The following is an 18,698-nucleotide window of genomic DNA, read 5'->3' as shown; positions in this document are numbered from 1 at the left end:
AATGCCATATATATAATTGATGTATTATATATTTAACCAGCAACACTACCTCCTCAGCACATACACACACGCACACACACACACACACACAGCCCTATACAGTGTTCAGTCTCTGCCTTGTCTATGCTGTTCAGACCAGGTTATCTGTTCACCACAGAACTCCAAAAAATAACATTTTATTAGGATGAGGAGAGCAAAAACCCACACTGTAAATCTACCAACCTACGTCCATGAGAGGGAGTGATGGAATGAGAGAGAGATGGAGGGAGGGAGGATAGTGAGGGGTCTAGGAAAGAAGAAGATTCTTTCTGGCTTCTCTTTCTTTTTCCACTGGTGGTGAAAAGGGAAGGAGGGAAGGGACCTTACGGGATCGCCCAGCATTCCCCATGCTCATACATAAATATTTGCGGTGCCATGTTGGGCCATGCGTGGCTGTCACCCACACACACACACACACTCGTCCACATACACGCTCACAAACTCTTACTCTTAGATACTCTCACACACACACACAGACAGTCTGTCCCTGTGCGTCCTGCTTCACAGAAGCGCGCTTATCTGAATAAAGGTACTAAGGTTACACATGGTAACTCTAAACGCCTCGGGGAGGAAGGAGGGAAGGGTTTGGAAGACGGACTGTGAGGGGGACTGGATTGATGGGACACCACTTACAACTCTATTAATGATTACACAATTTACCAGGAGATCTCAGGATGGGGGTATGGACTGGCGACATGGACACAGTGACACACACACACACACACACGTTTCTCCCTCCTAAGTCATGGGACAATGTTCCTTAATAATAAAGCTTGGTCAGCAGTTTTGTTCTCTCTTTGTCGAAATTTCCCCAAAAGTTTGTCAATCAATCCTTTTGGGGTTCTAGACTCCTCTGACTTTGCTAAATGCATATCAAGTGAAACAAAGAAACAGGGGATGTGAAATAGCCTTTGAGATGCAAGTTTTTTTTTTTACCCTCCCCTAACCTCTAACCTTAACCACTCTGCGAGTACACACAAAACTGACCCAAGATCCGTGTCTGGACTCTAGAACCAAAACCTTATTTACTCGACATAGAGCGATTCCACCCCTAAACTGTGCAGAATAGCGTTGAATGTTAGCAACAGAGGAGGCGTATAGGCTATCTCGTCTTGTGTTCTACTTCAGAAGGGTGAATGAAGTACAGCTTTTTCTGGGAAGGGTATTAGGAAGAACTATAGCAGAGTTGCCGGAGGGCTAGAGCCCGTGCTGCCTTGCCTCTCCTTTATGGTAGTAAATCACCTCTCTGAACTGAACAGTGTTTATTCTGGAGCTTTCTCAGAACACTTTGGCAGAAAAGTGGCAGAACTGGTAGAGCGACGGAACAGAGAGGGGGGGAAGAGGGGCTGAGTCAGCAAATGGGCTGGTTGGGGGGTGGGGGGGGGTGTACGGTGTGCGTGGGTGTTATATATAATTATTTAGCAGAATGTTCCCTCCTATAATTTCAATTTCTGTGGATAAATTAAATCACTGTATGATTTATGTCCAAACTGTTGAACATAGGGAATATGTAAAGCATACTTGAGCCCTGAACTCGTGCCCTACAACACAGTTATCTAAAGCTAATTTGCATTATGGAACGAACATTCGCGCGTAGCCTACTGCCTTGTGTGCATTGCTGCGGTTATAATGTAAAGAAATAATAGTTGATCAACATTTTATGCTAAACGTTCTGATCTGTTGCATGAGCCTCGTTGCCATTTAAAGTTTTTGGGGGATGTAGTCTAGGCCTACTTGTTGTATGAATTGGTTATCTGTCGTCCCACAACTGTCCCAGAGTCTTTCTGGAATAGGCTATTTCTTTCCGCACAGAAAAACAAGCTGGCCAATCGAATAGGTCAACTCTTCTACTATGGGGGATAGTAGATTAACGTAGGCTAGGGATTTTTTTTAATAAATGCATTTCATGCAGTTCTACTACACTTTATATGACTGGAGACATTAGCAGAGTCTTTCTTAATATAACAAAAATGACAGGGTAGCCTACTCTGCTGACACTGACAAACAGATCAATAAAAACGACGTCTGATCCATATATTAGGCCTACGAAAGGCCTACAAATACAGTATGACGTCCATCTAACCTGGAGGTGGAAATTATTGTCCGAAAACAAACAAAAGTGGCACAGATTCACTACATTGAACAACAGAAATCAAAAGGAAGTTTGTTCTGAAGAGTCTGTCCTATATCTGAGAGATATAAGAAAGATTAGGAAGCATTTGTTATTTTTTGTACATGTATTTAACCGCTTATTTTTGGCACAAAACAGGCCCTGTCTAAGCAGGGGAGGGGAGGGGTGTTCTACTAAGCATTCGGAAAGTATTCAGACCCCTTGACTTTATCCACATTTTCTTAGGTTAGTCTTACTCTAAAATGGATCCACACACAATACCCCATAAAGACAAAGTGAAAACAGGTTTTTAGAAATTTTGCAAAAAAATTAAATAAAAATAGAATACTGATGTCACATTTACATAAGTATTCAGACCCTTGACTGTTGAAGCACCTTTGGCAGCGATTACAGCCTCGAGTCTTCTTGGGTATGGCGTTACAAGTTTTGCACACCTGCATTTTGGGAGTTTCTCCCATTCTTCTCTGCAGATCCTCTCAAGCTCTGCCAGGTTGGATGGGGAGTGTCGCTGCACAGATATTTTCAGGTCTGTCCAAATATGTTAGATCAGGTTCAAGTCCAGGCTCTGGCTGAGCCACTCAAGGACATTCAGAGACTTGTACCGAAGCCACTCCTGCGTTGTATTGGCTGTGTGCTTAGCGTTGTTGTCCTGTTGGAAGGTGAACCTTCGTCACATTCTGAGGTCCTGAACACTGAGCAGGTTTTCACCAAGGATCTCTCTGTGCTTTGCTCCATTCATCTTTCCCTCGATCTGGTCTCGCAGTCCCTGATGCTGAAAAACATCCCCACAGCATGATGCTGCCACCACCATGCTTCACCGTAGGGGTGGTGCCAGGTTTCCTCCAGACGTGATGCTTGGCATTCAGGCCAAAGAGTTCAATCTTGGTTTCATCAGACCAGAGAATCTTGTTTGTCATGGGCTGAGAGTCCTTTAACTCCAAGTGGCCTGTCATGTGCCTTTTACTGAGGAGTGGCTTCCGTCTTGCCACTCTACCATAAAGGCCTGATTGGTGGAGTTCTGCAGAGATGGTTGTCCTTCTTGAAGGTTCTCCCATCTCTACTGAGGAACTCTGGAGCTTTGTCAGAGTGACCATCGGGTTCTTGGTCACCTCCCTGACCAAGGCCCTTCTCTCAGGATTGCTCAGTTAGGCCAGGCGGCCAGCTCTAGGAAGAGTCTTGGGGATTCCAATCTTCTACCATTGAAGAATGATGGAGGCGACTGTGTTCTTGTGGATCTACAATCCTGCAGAAATTTTTTTGTACCCTTCCCCAGATCTATGCCTCCACACAATCCTGTCTCAGAGCTCTACGAACAATTCCTTTGGTCTCATGGCTTGTTTTTTCTTTTGCTCTGACATGCACTGTCAACTGTGGGACCTGATATAGACAGGTGTGTGCCTTTCCAAATCATGTGCAATTAATTGAATTTACCACCAAGGATGATCAATGGGAACTGGATGCACCTGAGCTCAATTTTGAGTCTCATTGCAAAGGGTTTGAATACTTATGTAAGTATCTGTATTTCTGTTTTTTTTTATACATTATACATTTATACATTATACATTTTATACAAACAATTTAATAACCTGTTTTCGCTTTGCTATTATGGAGAATTGTGTGTAGATTGGTTGAAACATAACAAAATGTGGAAAAAGTCAAGGGGTCTGAATACTTTTTGAATGCACTGTATATGGATTTATTTTTATTTTTAAGTCATACCATTTTACTATTTTATTTTGAATTTTAACACCCCTTGAAGAATAAAAAATATATATATATATATATTTGATGAAAATATGTTTTGGCCTTAAAGCTATTAGCCCATACAAACATATTTAATAACATGTTCACTACATGGAACAACAGATAGTCCCCCCCAAAAAATCTAAAGGAATTTTTTTCTGAAGTGTCTGTCCTAAATGTTTTTTGTTGTTGTTGTTGTTGTTTTTTTAACGTATATTTAACCCTGTATTTTTGGCACTAAACAGTCGCCATATATACAAAAAAAAATCTTTTGTGGAATTTCTTTCCTTAATGCGTTTGAACAAATCAGTTGTGTTGTGACAAGGTAGGGGTGATATACAGAAGATAGCCCTATTTGGTAAAATACCAAGTCCATATTATGGCAAGAAGAGCTCGAAATGAGCAAAGAGAAACAACAGTCCATTACTTTAAGACCGCCTTTCTTAAAGTATTGGTCGTCGCGGACCTGTTAATGGTGGGTCGTGACGTGTCAGTGTACATTTTATAATTGTTAGATGAATTACTGGCCAAGTGCATCTGCGCTCTGTTCAGTGCGCTACCTGTTTATTAATAAGCAGCAGTCTCTGCTCAGTTTGGCAGCTGCGCGAGTGTGAGAGGGAGAAGCCCGCGTTCTTCGCGGTTTACCGGATCTTTCAGTTTTCTTGAAGATCACTCCGCGACACACGCTGCAGCGCTGTCGTTCAGGCAGGAGATGACGCGCTGTCAGCCACTGACTTGTCATTCCTACTCGCCATCATTCACTTTTGTCATCCAATGGACTCATGCTAGCCACAAGTTCTGACCGCATTGTCATGAAACGCACATACAGCGATGAGTTTCTCTCTCTTTCATACGAACTTAGAACGAGGAGCGCCCACAATGTGTTTTGTGTGTGGAAGTGCTTAGTAATGAGACTCGCATAACGAACAAATTAATAAAACGACACATCCTGACCAAACATCCACAGCATGATGATAAACCCAGGGAGTTCTTTAAGAACAGGGCAGAATGCTTCCGAAAACAGTGCTTCGACAGTGGGAAAGTAAGTCAGCTAGCAAGGCATTGTTGTCATTTTATAAAAGGTGATGAGCAGTAATAAGCAGTAATAAGGGCGTACTAACTCTCTTAGTAGTAGATGTGAGTTTCTCTTTCAAACAATCCCCTGGCCTTGTACACAACTAATAGCTAACATTCGCCAAAGCAAGCTAGCTACTGATAGTGCATCCCAGTAACAGTACAGGTGAAGATTAAATTATTGTTGAAAACGAGTCTAGGTTGGAACTGTTGCTGTTAAAATACAATAATAATAGTTTATTCCAGTTAAGAATAACAAATTGAAGCAAGATGCTTTTTGAGGCAAACACACTCACACAGTTATGGGTTGCTCATCTACAGCAGGAAGCAGTCTCCTGCCTGGCTGAGAAAGCAGTAGATGTTCTGGTCCAGTTTGGCACCACATACCTATGCGAGTCAGGGTTCTTAACTCTGACATACTTAAAGAACAAGTACAGAAACAGTTTCAAGGCTGAGCATGACCTCAATGTTGTACTGTCAAAACCAGAGCCCAGAATAGACCTGCTCTCATTAGGACTGTGTGTGTGTTTTCTGGTCTACAGATGTGATCATTCAGTTTATTCCAGTTCAGAATAAAAAAATATGTATTGTATTTTAACGGCAACAGTTCCAACCTAGACTTTCTTTCAACAATAATTTCTACAATAAGATGTACAGTAGGCCTGATAATTTTTTCATCTTTACTGTTACTTAGTGCAACCCTATCAAAAAGCCTGTGTGTGTGTTCTGTTATTCGTCTGTGTGATGTGATCAATCCGTTTATTCCAGTTCAGAATGAAAATAATTTATTGTATTTTAACAGCAACAGTTCCAACCTAGCCAGATATGTAAGAGTGTATTTAATAGGGGAAAATAAACATTAATACATATTTATAAGGATATTTAATTTCATTGTTTGTTTTTGTCTATATTGCATTTGTTTTAGGCATAAGGGCAATGAAATGTACCGATGTTTATGTATAGTTGCATATTTTCCTAAGCTTGGGTCCCAGAAAAACACAATTTCTCATTTGGGTCCCAGGCTGAAAAAGTTTAAGAACCCTTGATTTAAGACATGGAGGTCAATCTGGAAAAAATAAAGAACTTTGAAAGTTTCTTTAAGAGCAGTCTTTAAAATCATCAAGCGCTATGGTGAAACTGGCTGTCATGAGGACCGCCACAGGAAAGGAATACCCAAAGTTACTTCTGCTGCAGAGGATAAGTTCATTAGAGTTGACTGCACCTCCGATTGCAGCCCTAATAAATGCTTCATAGAGTTCAAGTAACAGACACATCTCATCATCAACTGTTCAGAGGAGACTACGTGAATCAGGCCTTCATTGTCGAATTGCTGTAAAGAAACCACTACTAAAGGACACCAAAAAGAAGAAGAGACTTGCTTGGGCCAAGAAACATGAACAATGGACATTAGACCAGTGGAAATCTGTCCTTTGGTCTCATGAATCCAAATTTGAGATTTTTGGTTCAACCGCTGTGGCTTTGTGAGACGCAGAGTAGGTAAACGGATGATCTCCGCATGTGTGGTTCCCAACGTGAAGTATGGTGGAGGTGTAATGGTGTGGGGGTGCTTTGCTGGTGATATCTTCAGTAATTTATTTAGAATTCAAGGCACACTTAACCAGCATTTATCTATATGCTCCAAATCAGGATGATCCATACTTCTTCTGAAAAATGAATACCAATTTATTGAACTTACAGGCAACAAATGATCAAATCATTATGGTACGAGACTATAACATTGTGTTAAGTACCTCAATGGACTGTAAAGGTAATTACTCTATAAACTATTATCACCGTGCCCTTAAGGAAATCACACATATTATGGACACTTTCGAAATAGTGGATATTTGGAGACCAATAAACCCTGACCTAGTGAGATATAAATGGAGGAGACTTAATCAAGCTAGTCATCTTGACTACTTTCTTGTCTCTTTCTCTCTTGCATCAAAGGTTTAAAAAAAGTTTTAATAGGAGACAGAATGCGATTGGTTCATGATCATCATCTAATTGGCATTCACATAACTCATAGATTTTCCATGAGGATGGGATATTGGAAATTTAATCAAAGTTTACTGGAAGACAACTTATTTTTAGCTAAGACAAAATAATTTTATTGAATTTTTCCAGTATAATATACAGTTGAAGTCGGAAGTTTACATACAGTTAGGTTGGAGTCTTTAAAACTCGTTTTTCAACCACTCCACAAATGTCTTGTTAACACAATATAGTTTGGGCCAGTCGGTTAGGACATCTACTTTGGGCATGACACAAGTAATTTTTCCAACAATTGTTTACAGACAGATTATTTCACTTATAATTCACTGTATCACAGTTCCAGTGGGTCAGAAGTTTACAAACACTAAGTTGACTGTGCCTTTAAACAGCTTGGTAAATTCCAGAAAATGATGTCATGGCTTTAGAAGCTTCTGATAGGCTAATTGACATAATTTGAGTCAATTGGAGGTGTACCTGTGGATGTATTTCAAGGCCTACCTTCAAACTCAGTGACTCTTTGCTTGATATCATGGGAAAATCTAAAGAAATTGGCAAAAATCAAGTCTGCTTCATCCTTGGGGGCATTTTCCAAACGCCTGTAGGTACCACGTTTATCTGAACAAACAATAGAACGCAAGTATAAACACCATGGGACCACGCAGCCGTCATACCGCTCAGGAAGGAGACGTGTTCTGTCTCCTAGAAATGAACGTACTTTGGTGCGAAAAGTGCAAATCAATCCCAGAACAACAGCAAAGGACCTTGTGAAGATGCTGGAAGAAACCGGTACAAAAGTATCTATATCCACAGTAAAACGAGTCCTATAGCGACATAACCTGAAAGGCCGCTGAGCAAGGAAGATGCCACTGCTCAAAAACTGCCATAAAAAAAGCCAGACTGCACACAGCCAACTGCACATGTGGACAAAGATTGTACTTTTTGGAGGAATGTCCTCTGGTCTGATGAAACAAAAATAGAACTGTTTGGCCATAATGACCATTGTTAAGGTTGGAGAAAAAAGGGGGGGGGGGGGGGGCTTGCAAGGTGAAGAACACCATCCCAACCGTAAAGCACGGGGGTGGCAGCATCATGTCGTGGGGGTGCTTTGCTGCAGGAGGAACTGGTGCACTTCACAAAATAAATGACATCATGAGGCAGGAATATTATGTGGATATATTGAAGCAACATCTCAAGACATCAGTCAGGAAGTTAAAGCTTGGTTGCAAATGGGTCTTCCAAATGGTCAATGATCCCAAGCATACCTCCAATGTTGTGGCAAAATGGCTTAAGGACAACAAAGTCAAGGTATTGGAGTGGCCATCACAAAGCCCTGACCTCAATCCTATAGAAAATGTGTGGGCAGAACTGAAAAAGCGTATGCGAGCAAGGATGCCTACAAACCTGACTCAATTACACCAGCTCTGTCAGGAGGAATGGGCCAAAATTCACCCAATTTACTGTGGGAAGCTTGTGGAAGGCTACCTGAAACATTTGACCTAAGTTAAACAATTTAAAGGCAATGCTACCAAATACTAATTGAGTGTATATAAATGTCTGACCCACTGGGAATGTGATGAAAGAAATAAAAACTGAAATAAATCATTCTCTCTACTATTATTCTGACATTTCACATTTTTTAAATAAAGTGGTGATCCTACCTGACCTAAGACAGGGAATTTTTACTAAGATTAAATGTCATGAATTGTGAAAAACTGAGTTTAAATTTATTTGACTAAGGTGTATGTAAACTTCCGACTTCAACTGTCCATGTAATAGTGCCAGACATGCACACAAACATATACAGTTGGCATTGCTGTTATGATTTTAGTTGTCCTTTGTTTTAAATATTTATTTATTATATATATATATATTATTTATTTATTATTATTTTTTCTGTCTTTTTATTTTTTCTCTTCAGTTCATTCTCTTGGTTGCTGGTGCATTGGTGGGTTCATGGGGGTGGGGAATGAAATAAAAAATATAATTCCTTCTTCTTCTTGGAGGGGGGGGGGGGTGGGAGGGGTCTAGAATGGTTGAGGGACAGCTATTGGGGAACTTTGGGGGGATCTTGGAGGGTTCACGTTTTTTGGCCTGGTGGCAGATCTGTCAACGTGCCCTTGAGCAGGGCATTGACCCTGGATGCTTCTGTGTGTCGCCCTGAATGGGAGTCTGTTGGATGACTGGTATGATGTCGTTGTTGAGCGGCTTCACTGCAAGTGTAATGTATGTTTCGGATATTCAATTTAAAAAACACAAGTAAAAAATATTTTAAAAACAGCATGGCTACCACAGCATTCTGCAGCGATAGACCTTCCCATCTGGTTTGCGCTCAGTGGGACTATAATTTGTTTTTCAACAAGACAATGACCCAACACACCTCCAGGCTGTGTAAGGGCTAATTGACCAAGAAGGAGAGTGATGGAGTGCTGCTTCAGATGACCTGGCTTCCACAATCACCCGACCTCAACACAACTGAGAAGGTTTGGGATGAGTTGGACTGCAGAGTGAAGGACAAGCAGCCAACAAGTGCTCAGCATATGTGGGAACTCCTTCAAGACTGTTGGAAAAGCATTCCAGGTGAAGCTGGAATGAGTGCAAAGCTGTCATCAAGGCAAAGGGAGGCTACTTGGAAGAATCTGAAATATATTTATTTGTTTAACACTTTTTTGGTTACTACATGATTCCATATGTGTTATTTCATAGTTTGGATGTCTTCACTATTATTCTACAATGTAGAAAATAGTAAAAAAATAAACTTTGAATGAGTAGGTGTGTCCCAACTTTTGACTGGTACTGTGTATGTTTTCAAAATGCATACTGCTTCCAGCTCACACTGTAAAGTGTGACCCGCTGAAGCCTGCCTACCGTTGAACTTGAAGCGCTCTTCCTTTTCGCCATTCAATTACCAGTTGAGAAATAGAAGTAGTATCGATTTTTAATTGTGGCCACCAAAATGTTTTAACTCGCGATTTCATTTAGAATTGTTGCACAATGACTGTGCTTATAAAGCACATTTCACTCCAGCTGCCATAGCAGCTGTAGCAGCCACTCTCGCGCTGTCTGACTGATGTTCCGCTTAAACTAGGCTCTGTATCTGTATGCTGTGCGTGTGTGATAAGTAAGAATCATAACGACTAACAAAATACACACGCCAATTTAATTCCAGTAAAGTATTCAAATGAAGCATGACTGGTCAAATGTATTTAGATCGACTGGTATTTTTATCAATGAATAGGCTAAAAGGCATTGTTTTGCAATTGGCCGGTGGCAATTTTAATTTATCGTCTTCTCATTTATTTTTTGGGGCCAAAATCCGTCTATTACCGGCTAATGTGATCCACAGCACATACATCTCCCAGATGTCACACGCACTCAGAGAGAGAGAGAGATCGCCTTACTCTCTCGATCTCTCTCCCTCTGCTCTTTGCACTGATCCCCTCTTCCCTACTGGCTTTCATAACACCCTCTCTTTGCTTGGCAGAGGCCTTCCTATGGTGATGGGCTATTGGTTAAACAGAATGTTATATAACTTGACAGCTGTGGCTCCTGGGGCATGGAAGTGATTGACGGTACAAGGGTCAGAGGGGAGAGCGAGTGTATGCGATTTTGTGTGTGTGTGTTAGAGAGATGTGTGCCCACTTGCGCAGTAGCAGTATGTGCTCAGCCAGTGTCAGTCTATTGAGGGACACAACTAAACTAAGTCCAGTGACCCCATCGCAGACAGACAACAACTGACGCAGACAGACAGACACAACTCTGATCAACAGACTAGTGTGTGTCACACACAGAACAAGGCATTGCATCTAATATTCATCTTACCTCATCGCGGAGACTGACTCACAGACTGACAGATGCTAGGGTGACACACAAATACACTCAAATGAATCTACTTAAAGGCACAGAGGGTGCCTTATCCTTAATGAGCCACTAAAGTGAGCCGTCACAGAACCGGACATTGACAGCCCCAGGCAGACACACGCATCACATTGACTGCTTCATCCAGTGAGCCATCACTTTGACTGCCCCAGATAGACACATAGACCGACTGACATAGGGACTGATATAGAGAGGGAACATTTTATAGGCCACACATTGGCTGAGATCATAGCCCCATCTGACCTCGGAGTTAAAGAGCCTATAGAGCGGGACAGTCACGCGTACTCAGAGGCATCATCACATCGATTAGAGCCCAGAACGGAGAATGACGCAAGGAAATGATTGAAATCGATATGTGTGTGTGTGTGTGTGTGTGTGTGTGAGAGAGAGAGAGATAATAAAGTAGTTTAGAAAAGGAAGTGCTTCCTTTCTGGTTGCGTATGACCGCACTGATGTCAGTAGTTAGTGTGTGTGTCACGGTTCGCATTTAGATATATATTCTCACTGACCCCGGCCTAATGAATTGGTGTGTTTTTGCGTGGGGGGGTGTTAGGTTTACAATAGAATTAGGGTTAGGGCAGGGTTTCCCAAACTCGGTTTTGGACCCTGAGGGGTGCTCATTTAGTTTTTTGCCCTAGCACTATACAAGTGATTCAAATAATCAAATAATCATCAAGCTTTAATCATTTGAATCAGCTGTGTAGTATTAGGGCAAAACGTGCACCCCGTCGGAGTCCTGAGGTCCGAGTTTGGGAAATGGTGGGTTACGGAAAATAGGATTTTGAATGGAAATACATGTTTGGTCCCCATGAGGATAGATTTAAAAAATGTGAGTGTGTTTAGTATGCTCTTATGTGCCATCCATATTTACCCGGCCACTGTCCTCAATGTGTTTGTGTTGGTGTGCCAATGTGTGGGTGTGTGTGCCCACACAAACAATTGTCTGTGAGCGCTTCTGCACCAATGTGTGTGTACCAATGCGTGCCCTGTCTCCTCCGGTCTCCCTGGGTCCATTGGGCTGATTGTTTGTGTGGCTCTCTCAGGCTGAGCTACACTAGCTGCTGCTGTTAGCTGGCACCGTCTGTGCCGGGACGCTAAATATAGCACTGCACCAGGAAGAGAAAGAAGGGGGCGGTGGGGGCACCAAAAATATAGAGGAGGCACTTTTTTTCATCGACAATTAGAGAGCAGGGCTGGGAAATTTAGGAAAAGGAACAAAGGACTCCTTTCTCTCAATCAGTCACCATTCGTCATTACTGTTTTGGTTGATTTGATGTTTCCATCATGCAGCCCGCCCGCAACGTTTCCTCAAAATTAAACTGGCCTTTAATGATGATGTTAATTACATGATTCTTGTTATTATAGACCTACAGAACATACTCGTCATGTGTGACCGCTAGGTACCCCTAATAAAGGGACATCGACCAATCGAGAGGAAGACGTATGAGAGTTGTGTTATGGTGTACATTTTCAGTCCTTTTCCTCTCCGTAGCATCAATATCCTCTGTCAGTCCGTCAGTACGGCCCTCGAAGGCGTTATCAATCGTACAAGAGGTTCCATAACAAAGACAAGTCTGTGTGTGTGTGTATTTGGAGCTCTCAATGGTTCCATGTTATTGCAATAATGAGGACATTTTCTTAATGACATACTTGCTTTAGTTGTGTAATATGACGGGAAAAGTGTAAATTGACCTAAAACTATATGTGCATGCGCACACACACACCCTGCAGTGGTGGTTGCCCTCTCTTTTTTTCTCCGCTCTCTCCCCAAAATGTTTTCGCTCTTTTCCTCTCCTCTCTTTCTCTCTCGCTCTGTGCGGTCTCACTCGCCTCCCTTCCATCCCTCAGTTGAACTTCTCTGTATATGTAATTAAAGGAACACAATGTTCCCATGTGGATAAGCAGACATAGATATCTTATTGTAGATTTGAAAACAATGTTTGTGATAATGTGTGGTAGTCAGTAGATAAATGTAGTAATATTTGGTTAATCTTCATATCATATGCTATTGTTTACTGGTCTTCTAACCCAGCCATTTCCTCTCTGTTTTCAGAATGCTGATGTCTTTGCCCTTGCCTTGGAATTATGGGAAATAAATAAGAGATCCTGAAGCTCCTCCTCCTCATCCTTGTGTGACAGCCAATGGGAAGACGGGTTGCACTGGTCACACCTCTGAAGCACTTTGGAAGGACTGATGGAAAACCTTTTATTTTTTTGCTTTCAGTTTATTGGTTGTGATGACCAATGGGGATGCGTGCCAATGATATTCTGAAAACCTATTGGTTGCACTTAGCCTGAGAAGGGAGGACTCTAAGCCAATCAGAGAAGAGTATGAAGACTGACTGCTGACTGGGAGCGAATGATATTTTTCGATCATAAGCTTAAATGGAAACCCAATTAACCAATCAAAAATAAGGATTTAATCTAATGACGGCTGAATATACAAAGTATAAAAACAAAATATATAGAAATATATATCTGCTCAAGTGCCTCATTTTTTGATTGTAGACATTCTACAAAGAACTTCAACTTAGCATTGACTAAGGAAGTGAAGAAGTTTCAGTATTTGTGCTTGTTTGAAGTAGCACGATGTTGTGGCAGGTGTAAGAATAATAAGGATGATGATGATGATGATAAAAATACCAATTAGCTGGCCTTACTGTGAGAGATGTTGGCAGCATAGCTTCTATTCGCTTTAAGCTCATTGCTTTAAGCTCATGTAACTGACAGATTTCTCCTTATCTCTCTCCCTCTCTCTCCCTCAAAATCTCTATCTCTCTCTGCCCATACCTCTCATCCAAGATTGCAGTATTCTATATCACATACCAACCCGCCCACATACTTTACAAAAAGACAGTCACCCTTCACCGGGAATACTGTCTCTGGCACTGGACAATATGTATTTAACACACAAAGACAAACACTTGGCACTTGTTGCAGGTAAAGACAGGTGCTCTGTTCCAAAATCTACATTACCATACCACTTGGAATGAAGTGATGTGTTGTGGAATGCATGCATTCTGAGCAATTGTCAAATTTGAGTAAAAGTAAAGATACCTTAATAGAAAATGACTGAAGTAAAAATGAAAGTCACCAGGTAAAATACTACTTGAGTAAAGGTCAAAGTATTTGGTTTTAAATATACTTACGTATCAAAAGTAAATGGATTTGCTAAAATGTACTTAAGTATCAAAAGTAAAAGTATAAACAATTTAAAATTGCTTATATTACGCAAACCAGACGGCACAATGTTTTTATTTTTTATATTGGCGGATAGTCAGAGGCACACACTCATATCATTTACAAACGAAGGATTTGTGTTTAGTGAGTCCGCCAGATCAGAGGCAGTATGGATGACCAGGGATGTTCTCTTGATAAGTGTCAATGTAATTACTTTTGAGTACTTTTGGGTGTCAGAGAAAATGTATGGAGTAACAAGTACATTATTTTCTTTAGGAATGTAGTGAAGTAAAAGTCTGCAAAAATATAAATAGTAAAGTACAGATACCCAAAAAAACTACTTAAGTAGTATTTTTACTTAAGTACTTTACACCACTGAGTGGTGTAAATGGGCTCCTGTGGATGTTGGAACATAGCCATTCAAAATAGGGGTAAGATGAGCTCAACCACTCAACATACCCCATTCTCCTCTACCTGGGTTGGTCAGATTATTATAGCATTGTGCTAGGTAGATGATAAATCCCTCAGCATTGTGCTAGGTAGATGGTAAATCCCTTAGCATTGTGCTAGGTAGATGGTAAATCCCTCAGCATTGTGCTAGCTAGGTGGTAAATGGATAGTGTTGCTGATCACAGCTCAGATATAGGTATGACATTATTATCCTACTCAATCCAATTATCAGATAAAATGTTAGTATCTATTATCTCAAGACAGTTGCAGGTCTTTTCATCCCCATCGTGTCAGGAGCCTGTTAAGCGATAGGATGGTAGAGTATAGTGTCCATAGAGATAACGGAGGCGCTGACATTAGCTGTGCTAACTATAGCCCTTGCTAATGTCGTCTTGTCTAACATCTGGATTTGATAACATGGGCCTTGCTAGCTGCGGGAACATGCTAACTTCAGCCTAGTTAGCAAAGTATTTTGTTAGGGGGCATAGATGGCCACAACCCTCTTTTCTGTTTCTCATTCTCCCTTTTTCTCTTTCATTTTGTCTCTTACTTTAAACTCTTTCTGCTACTTTAAACTCTTTCTGATATGCATTAGCACTAAAGTGCCTGTCTGTATGTCTGTCAGTCTGTTCCTTTCTTCCCCTTTAGCACTATCAGGGCTATCCTCTCAAAATATATATAGTCTATTTTTATGTATATTTTTCTTTTAGCGTATGTACAATATTATGTAACCTCAAGGTACCCTTCCCTTATTGAGGTTTCAATTATGATGTTCAAGGATGTAGTGACCCATGAAATGACTTGACCAATTGCCCCTGACTTCATCACGTGTTTGTATTGGGTTGGTGCTGGAAAATGTAGGCCCTGAGGAGGACCCCATTGAGGACCTCGTCTATGGATGGCCGTATTAGTGCCAAAACAAAAATACGCTGTGACTCTTTCCGACAATACATTAAAAAGCTACAGTAGCTGCTTTGAATAGCTTCTATGAGCTCTCAAGTTCTGACGTTTTATATTTTTCTTGGTTGTTAAATGCTATTATAACCTTGCCTGCTCTCTTGTTGTTTTCTTTACCGCCGTAAAAACAAAAAAACCTGTCTTGGATGCTTTGAGACATCTTGCCTCATAGTTTGCCTCTGGGACACTTATGAAATTGTACTAAATTATCAATACTTACTGTAAGTTGCCAATATGAGCAATCACAGAAAGAGAAAAATAGGGGGGGGACACACCTTTAAACAGAACGAAATGTGTCTGTCCATTTCACTACCACCACATTTGTATATGGGCTGGCTGTCTTATGCACTTCCTTCTCATTTGAGTCACGTGACTTTTGGTAGCATAACAAAGCGGCTTCATTGCTACCAGATTGGGATCTGTGGTCAGGACAATTGGCCATAATGGTTTCCAATGCAGAGGTGGGGTTAGGAAAGTAGTTTGACTCCAACCTCACTGTGCCGGGTTTGTTTCTGTTTACTGCATGGCACAAAGAGGCAGCAATGCACACACACACACACACATTAAACACAAACAGTGTTTTGGAAATGTTATATTTTTCTCATAATTGACTCAACAATCTTCCAAATTAAAGCCAGATCCTAGGTTCCAGTAATATGGGGAAAAACACACAAAAACACACTTAGTGCAAGAGTTCATTCTGAAATCAAAGTTAAATCCAACACTTTATGGCCTCAAAAGTGGACAATGCCCATGAGCTCATTCGCTGTTGAGGTCTAGATGACAAACTTGAATTTTGGAGTGAAGTGTCACTTTAATTCTTAGAGAAGCAAGGTACTTGGAGGCAAGAGTGTCATGTCTCCATTTAACATACCTACAGTGGCGACCCGTCATTCAGGGCAGGTAGTTTTATCTGTTTTGCATGTTATTTTGGCATTAGTACATGTCACATCAGTTTGCAAACAATGTAAAAGAAAAATCATTGAGTTAATAAAGCTGCATAAAAACATGGTCTCTTTTTTGCTTTCTTGAGTAAGGCAGCTCCAAAATGCAGGTGTTTCTGCCTAGCTCAGTGCTTTCTGTGGTGGTGTGGCAGCCAGTGGAAAATACGGAGCGTAGGAGTTGGTAATGTTCTCTAGTTGCACCGTGATTGGCTCAGTGTTCTGTTACTCATGGGGACACTATGTCACCGCAAAATCTACAGCGAAAGCTCGAAAATTCAAGCCCCTTGGGTGCTGGATTGATTTACATTAGAAGTACCCATCGAAGAAGGCTCAAAGTGATTGGCAACAGATAAAATGATGTTAAATTACCTTTATATCTACCATAGCTTTGATTGGACTTAAAATGTCAACATCATACTTTCAAAATCTTAGCTATCAAGCTAGACATCAGTCATCATCATGTATTAAGTCGACAATCTACTGGCAAATCTTTTTCCAACCTTTCAAAATTATAGATAAAACGTATCTGCTCATCGGCCATTGGAAATAAACATTACACAAGTTGGAAATCACAAATTCAACAATGAGTGGTTTGGAAGGAATCAGTGGCAAACTGCAAGTGTTACAAAGCAATCACTAGCCTGCTATTCAGTGGAGAGAGTGTGAGTGTTTTCTTTTCCAAGCTTAAAAGGATAAACATTCACATGCAACACCATTGGCCAGTAAAGGTTGAATACATTGGCCATGCTGTCAATCCAGCATGACTTCAGTGAGTTCAAGACAACTGGGAACTGAAAAAAATGAGCTCTGACTGAGAAAATCATCTAACTCGCAATTCCAAGCCGTAAACTTGGCCTCTTCCTGGAGCTCCAACCTGAAGATCACTGACGTCTTGATTCGACCTTGTTTTTTTTCCGTGTTCCCAGTTGAAAGCAACATAAATCCAGAGAATGCCAGAATTTGATGGCAAAGATTGATGACAAAATTTGCCCACGAAGGACCACCGCGCCACTTTCCTGTTCAAGTGAGCACAGCACAACAACGTGAGTCCAAAAATGTATTGTATGCTGCAGCATTAATTATGTAATATGCCAGGGAGATACAGTTGAAGTTGGAAGTTTACATACAGTTAGGTTGGAGTCAATAAAACTCGTTTTTCAACCACTCCACAAATGTCTTGTTAACAAACTACAGTTTTGGCAAGTCGGTTAGGACATCTACTTTGTGCATGACAAGTCATTTTTCTAACAATTGTTTACAGACAGATTATTTCACTTACAATTCACTGTATCACAATTCTAGTGGGTCAGAAGTTTACATACACTAAGTTGACTGTGCCTTTATACAGCTTGGAAAATTCCAGAAAATTATGTCATGGCTTTAGAAGCTTCTGATAGGCTAATTTACATAATTTGAATCAATTGGAGGTGTACCTGTGGATGTGTTTCAAGGCCTACCTTCAAACTCAGTGCCTCTTTGCTTGACATCATGGGAAAATCAAAAGAAATCAGCCAAGACATTAGAAAAAAAGTTGTAGACCTCCACAAGTCTGGTTCATCCTTGGGAGCAAATGCAAATATCCAAATGCCTGAATGTACCACATACATCTGTACAAACAATAGTACGCAAGTATAAACACCATGGGACCACGCAGCTGTCATACCGCTCAGGAAGGAGACGTGTTCTGTCTCCTAGAGATGAATGTACTTTGGTGCGAAAAGTGCAAATCAATCCCAGAACAACAGCAAAGGACCTTGTGAAGATGCTGGAGGAAACCGGTACAAAGGTATCTATATCCAAAGTAAAACGAGTCCTGTATCGACATAACCTGGAAGGCCGATCAGCAAGGAAGAAGCCACTGCTTCAAAACTGCCATAAAAAAGACAGACTACAGTATGCAACTGCACATGGGGACAAAGATCGTACTTTTTTGAGAAATGTCTTCTGGTCTGATGAAACAAAAATGGAAATGTTTGGCCACAATGACCATCATAATGTTTGGAGGAAAAAGGGGGAAGCTTGCAAGCCGAAGATCACCATCCCAACCGTGAAGGACAGGGTTGGGAGCTTCATGTTGTGGGGGTGATTTTCTGCAGGAGGGACTGGTGCACTTCACAAAATAGATGGCATCATGAGGAAAGAAAATTATGTGGATATATTGAAGCAACTTCTCAAGACATCAGTCAGGACGTTAAAGCTTGGTCTCAAATGGGTCTTCCAAATGGACAATGGCCCCAAGCATACTTCCAAAGTTGTTGCAACATGGCTTAAGGACAACAAAGTCCAGGTATTGGAGTGGCCATCACAAA

At 41.0% G+C, this 18,698-nt stretch overlaps 1 protein-coding gene across 2 annotated transcripts in view; it reads left to right on the top strand.

Annotated features, from left to right (window-relative positions):
- The window catches only part of LOC109897022 (insulin receptor substrate 1-B), an 83,267-nt gene extending 67,772 nt beyond the window's left edge, over nucleotides 1–15,495 (top strand). Inside the window, exons 4-5 of one of the 2 annotated variants that reach the window (XR_004211054.1) lie at nucleotides 12,912–14,608; nucleotides 14,640–15,495. Coding sequence is in view for 1 of the 2 variants with exons in the window: in XM_020491512.2 (XP_020347101.1) it covers nucleotides 12,912–12,919 (8 nt within the window). In the remaining variant the exon portion in view is untranslated. Of the gene's footprint in view, nucleotides 1–12,911 lie in introns of both variants that reach the window. The other variant, XM_020491512.2, reaches the window with a different exon arrangement.
- Nucleotides 15,496–18,698: the final 3,203 nt, after the last annotated feature.

The sequence above is a fragment of the Oncorhynchus kisutch genome, linkage group LG9 (genome assembly GCF_002021735.2).
Source record: "Oncorhynchus kisutch isolate 150728-3 linkage group LG9, Okis_V2, whole genome shotgun sequence".
NCBI lineage: Eukaryota > Metazoa > Chordata > Actinopteri > Salmoniformes > Salmonidae > Oncorhynchus > Oncorhynchus kisutch.
The sequence above is the reverse complement of the archived record's forward strand: the minus strand, read 5'-3'. Positions and strand labels throughout refer to the sequence as shown.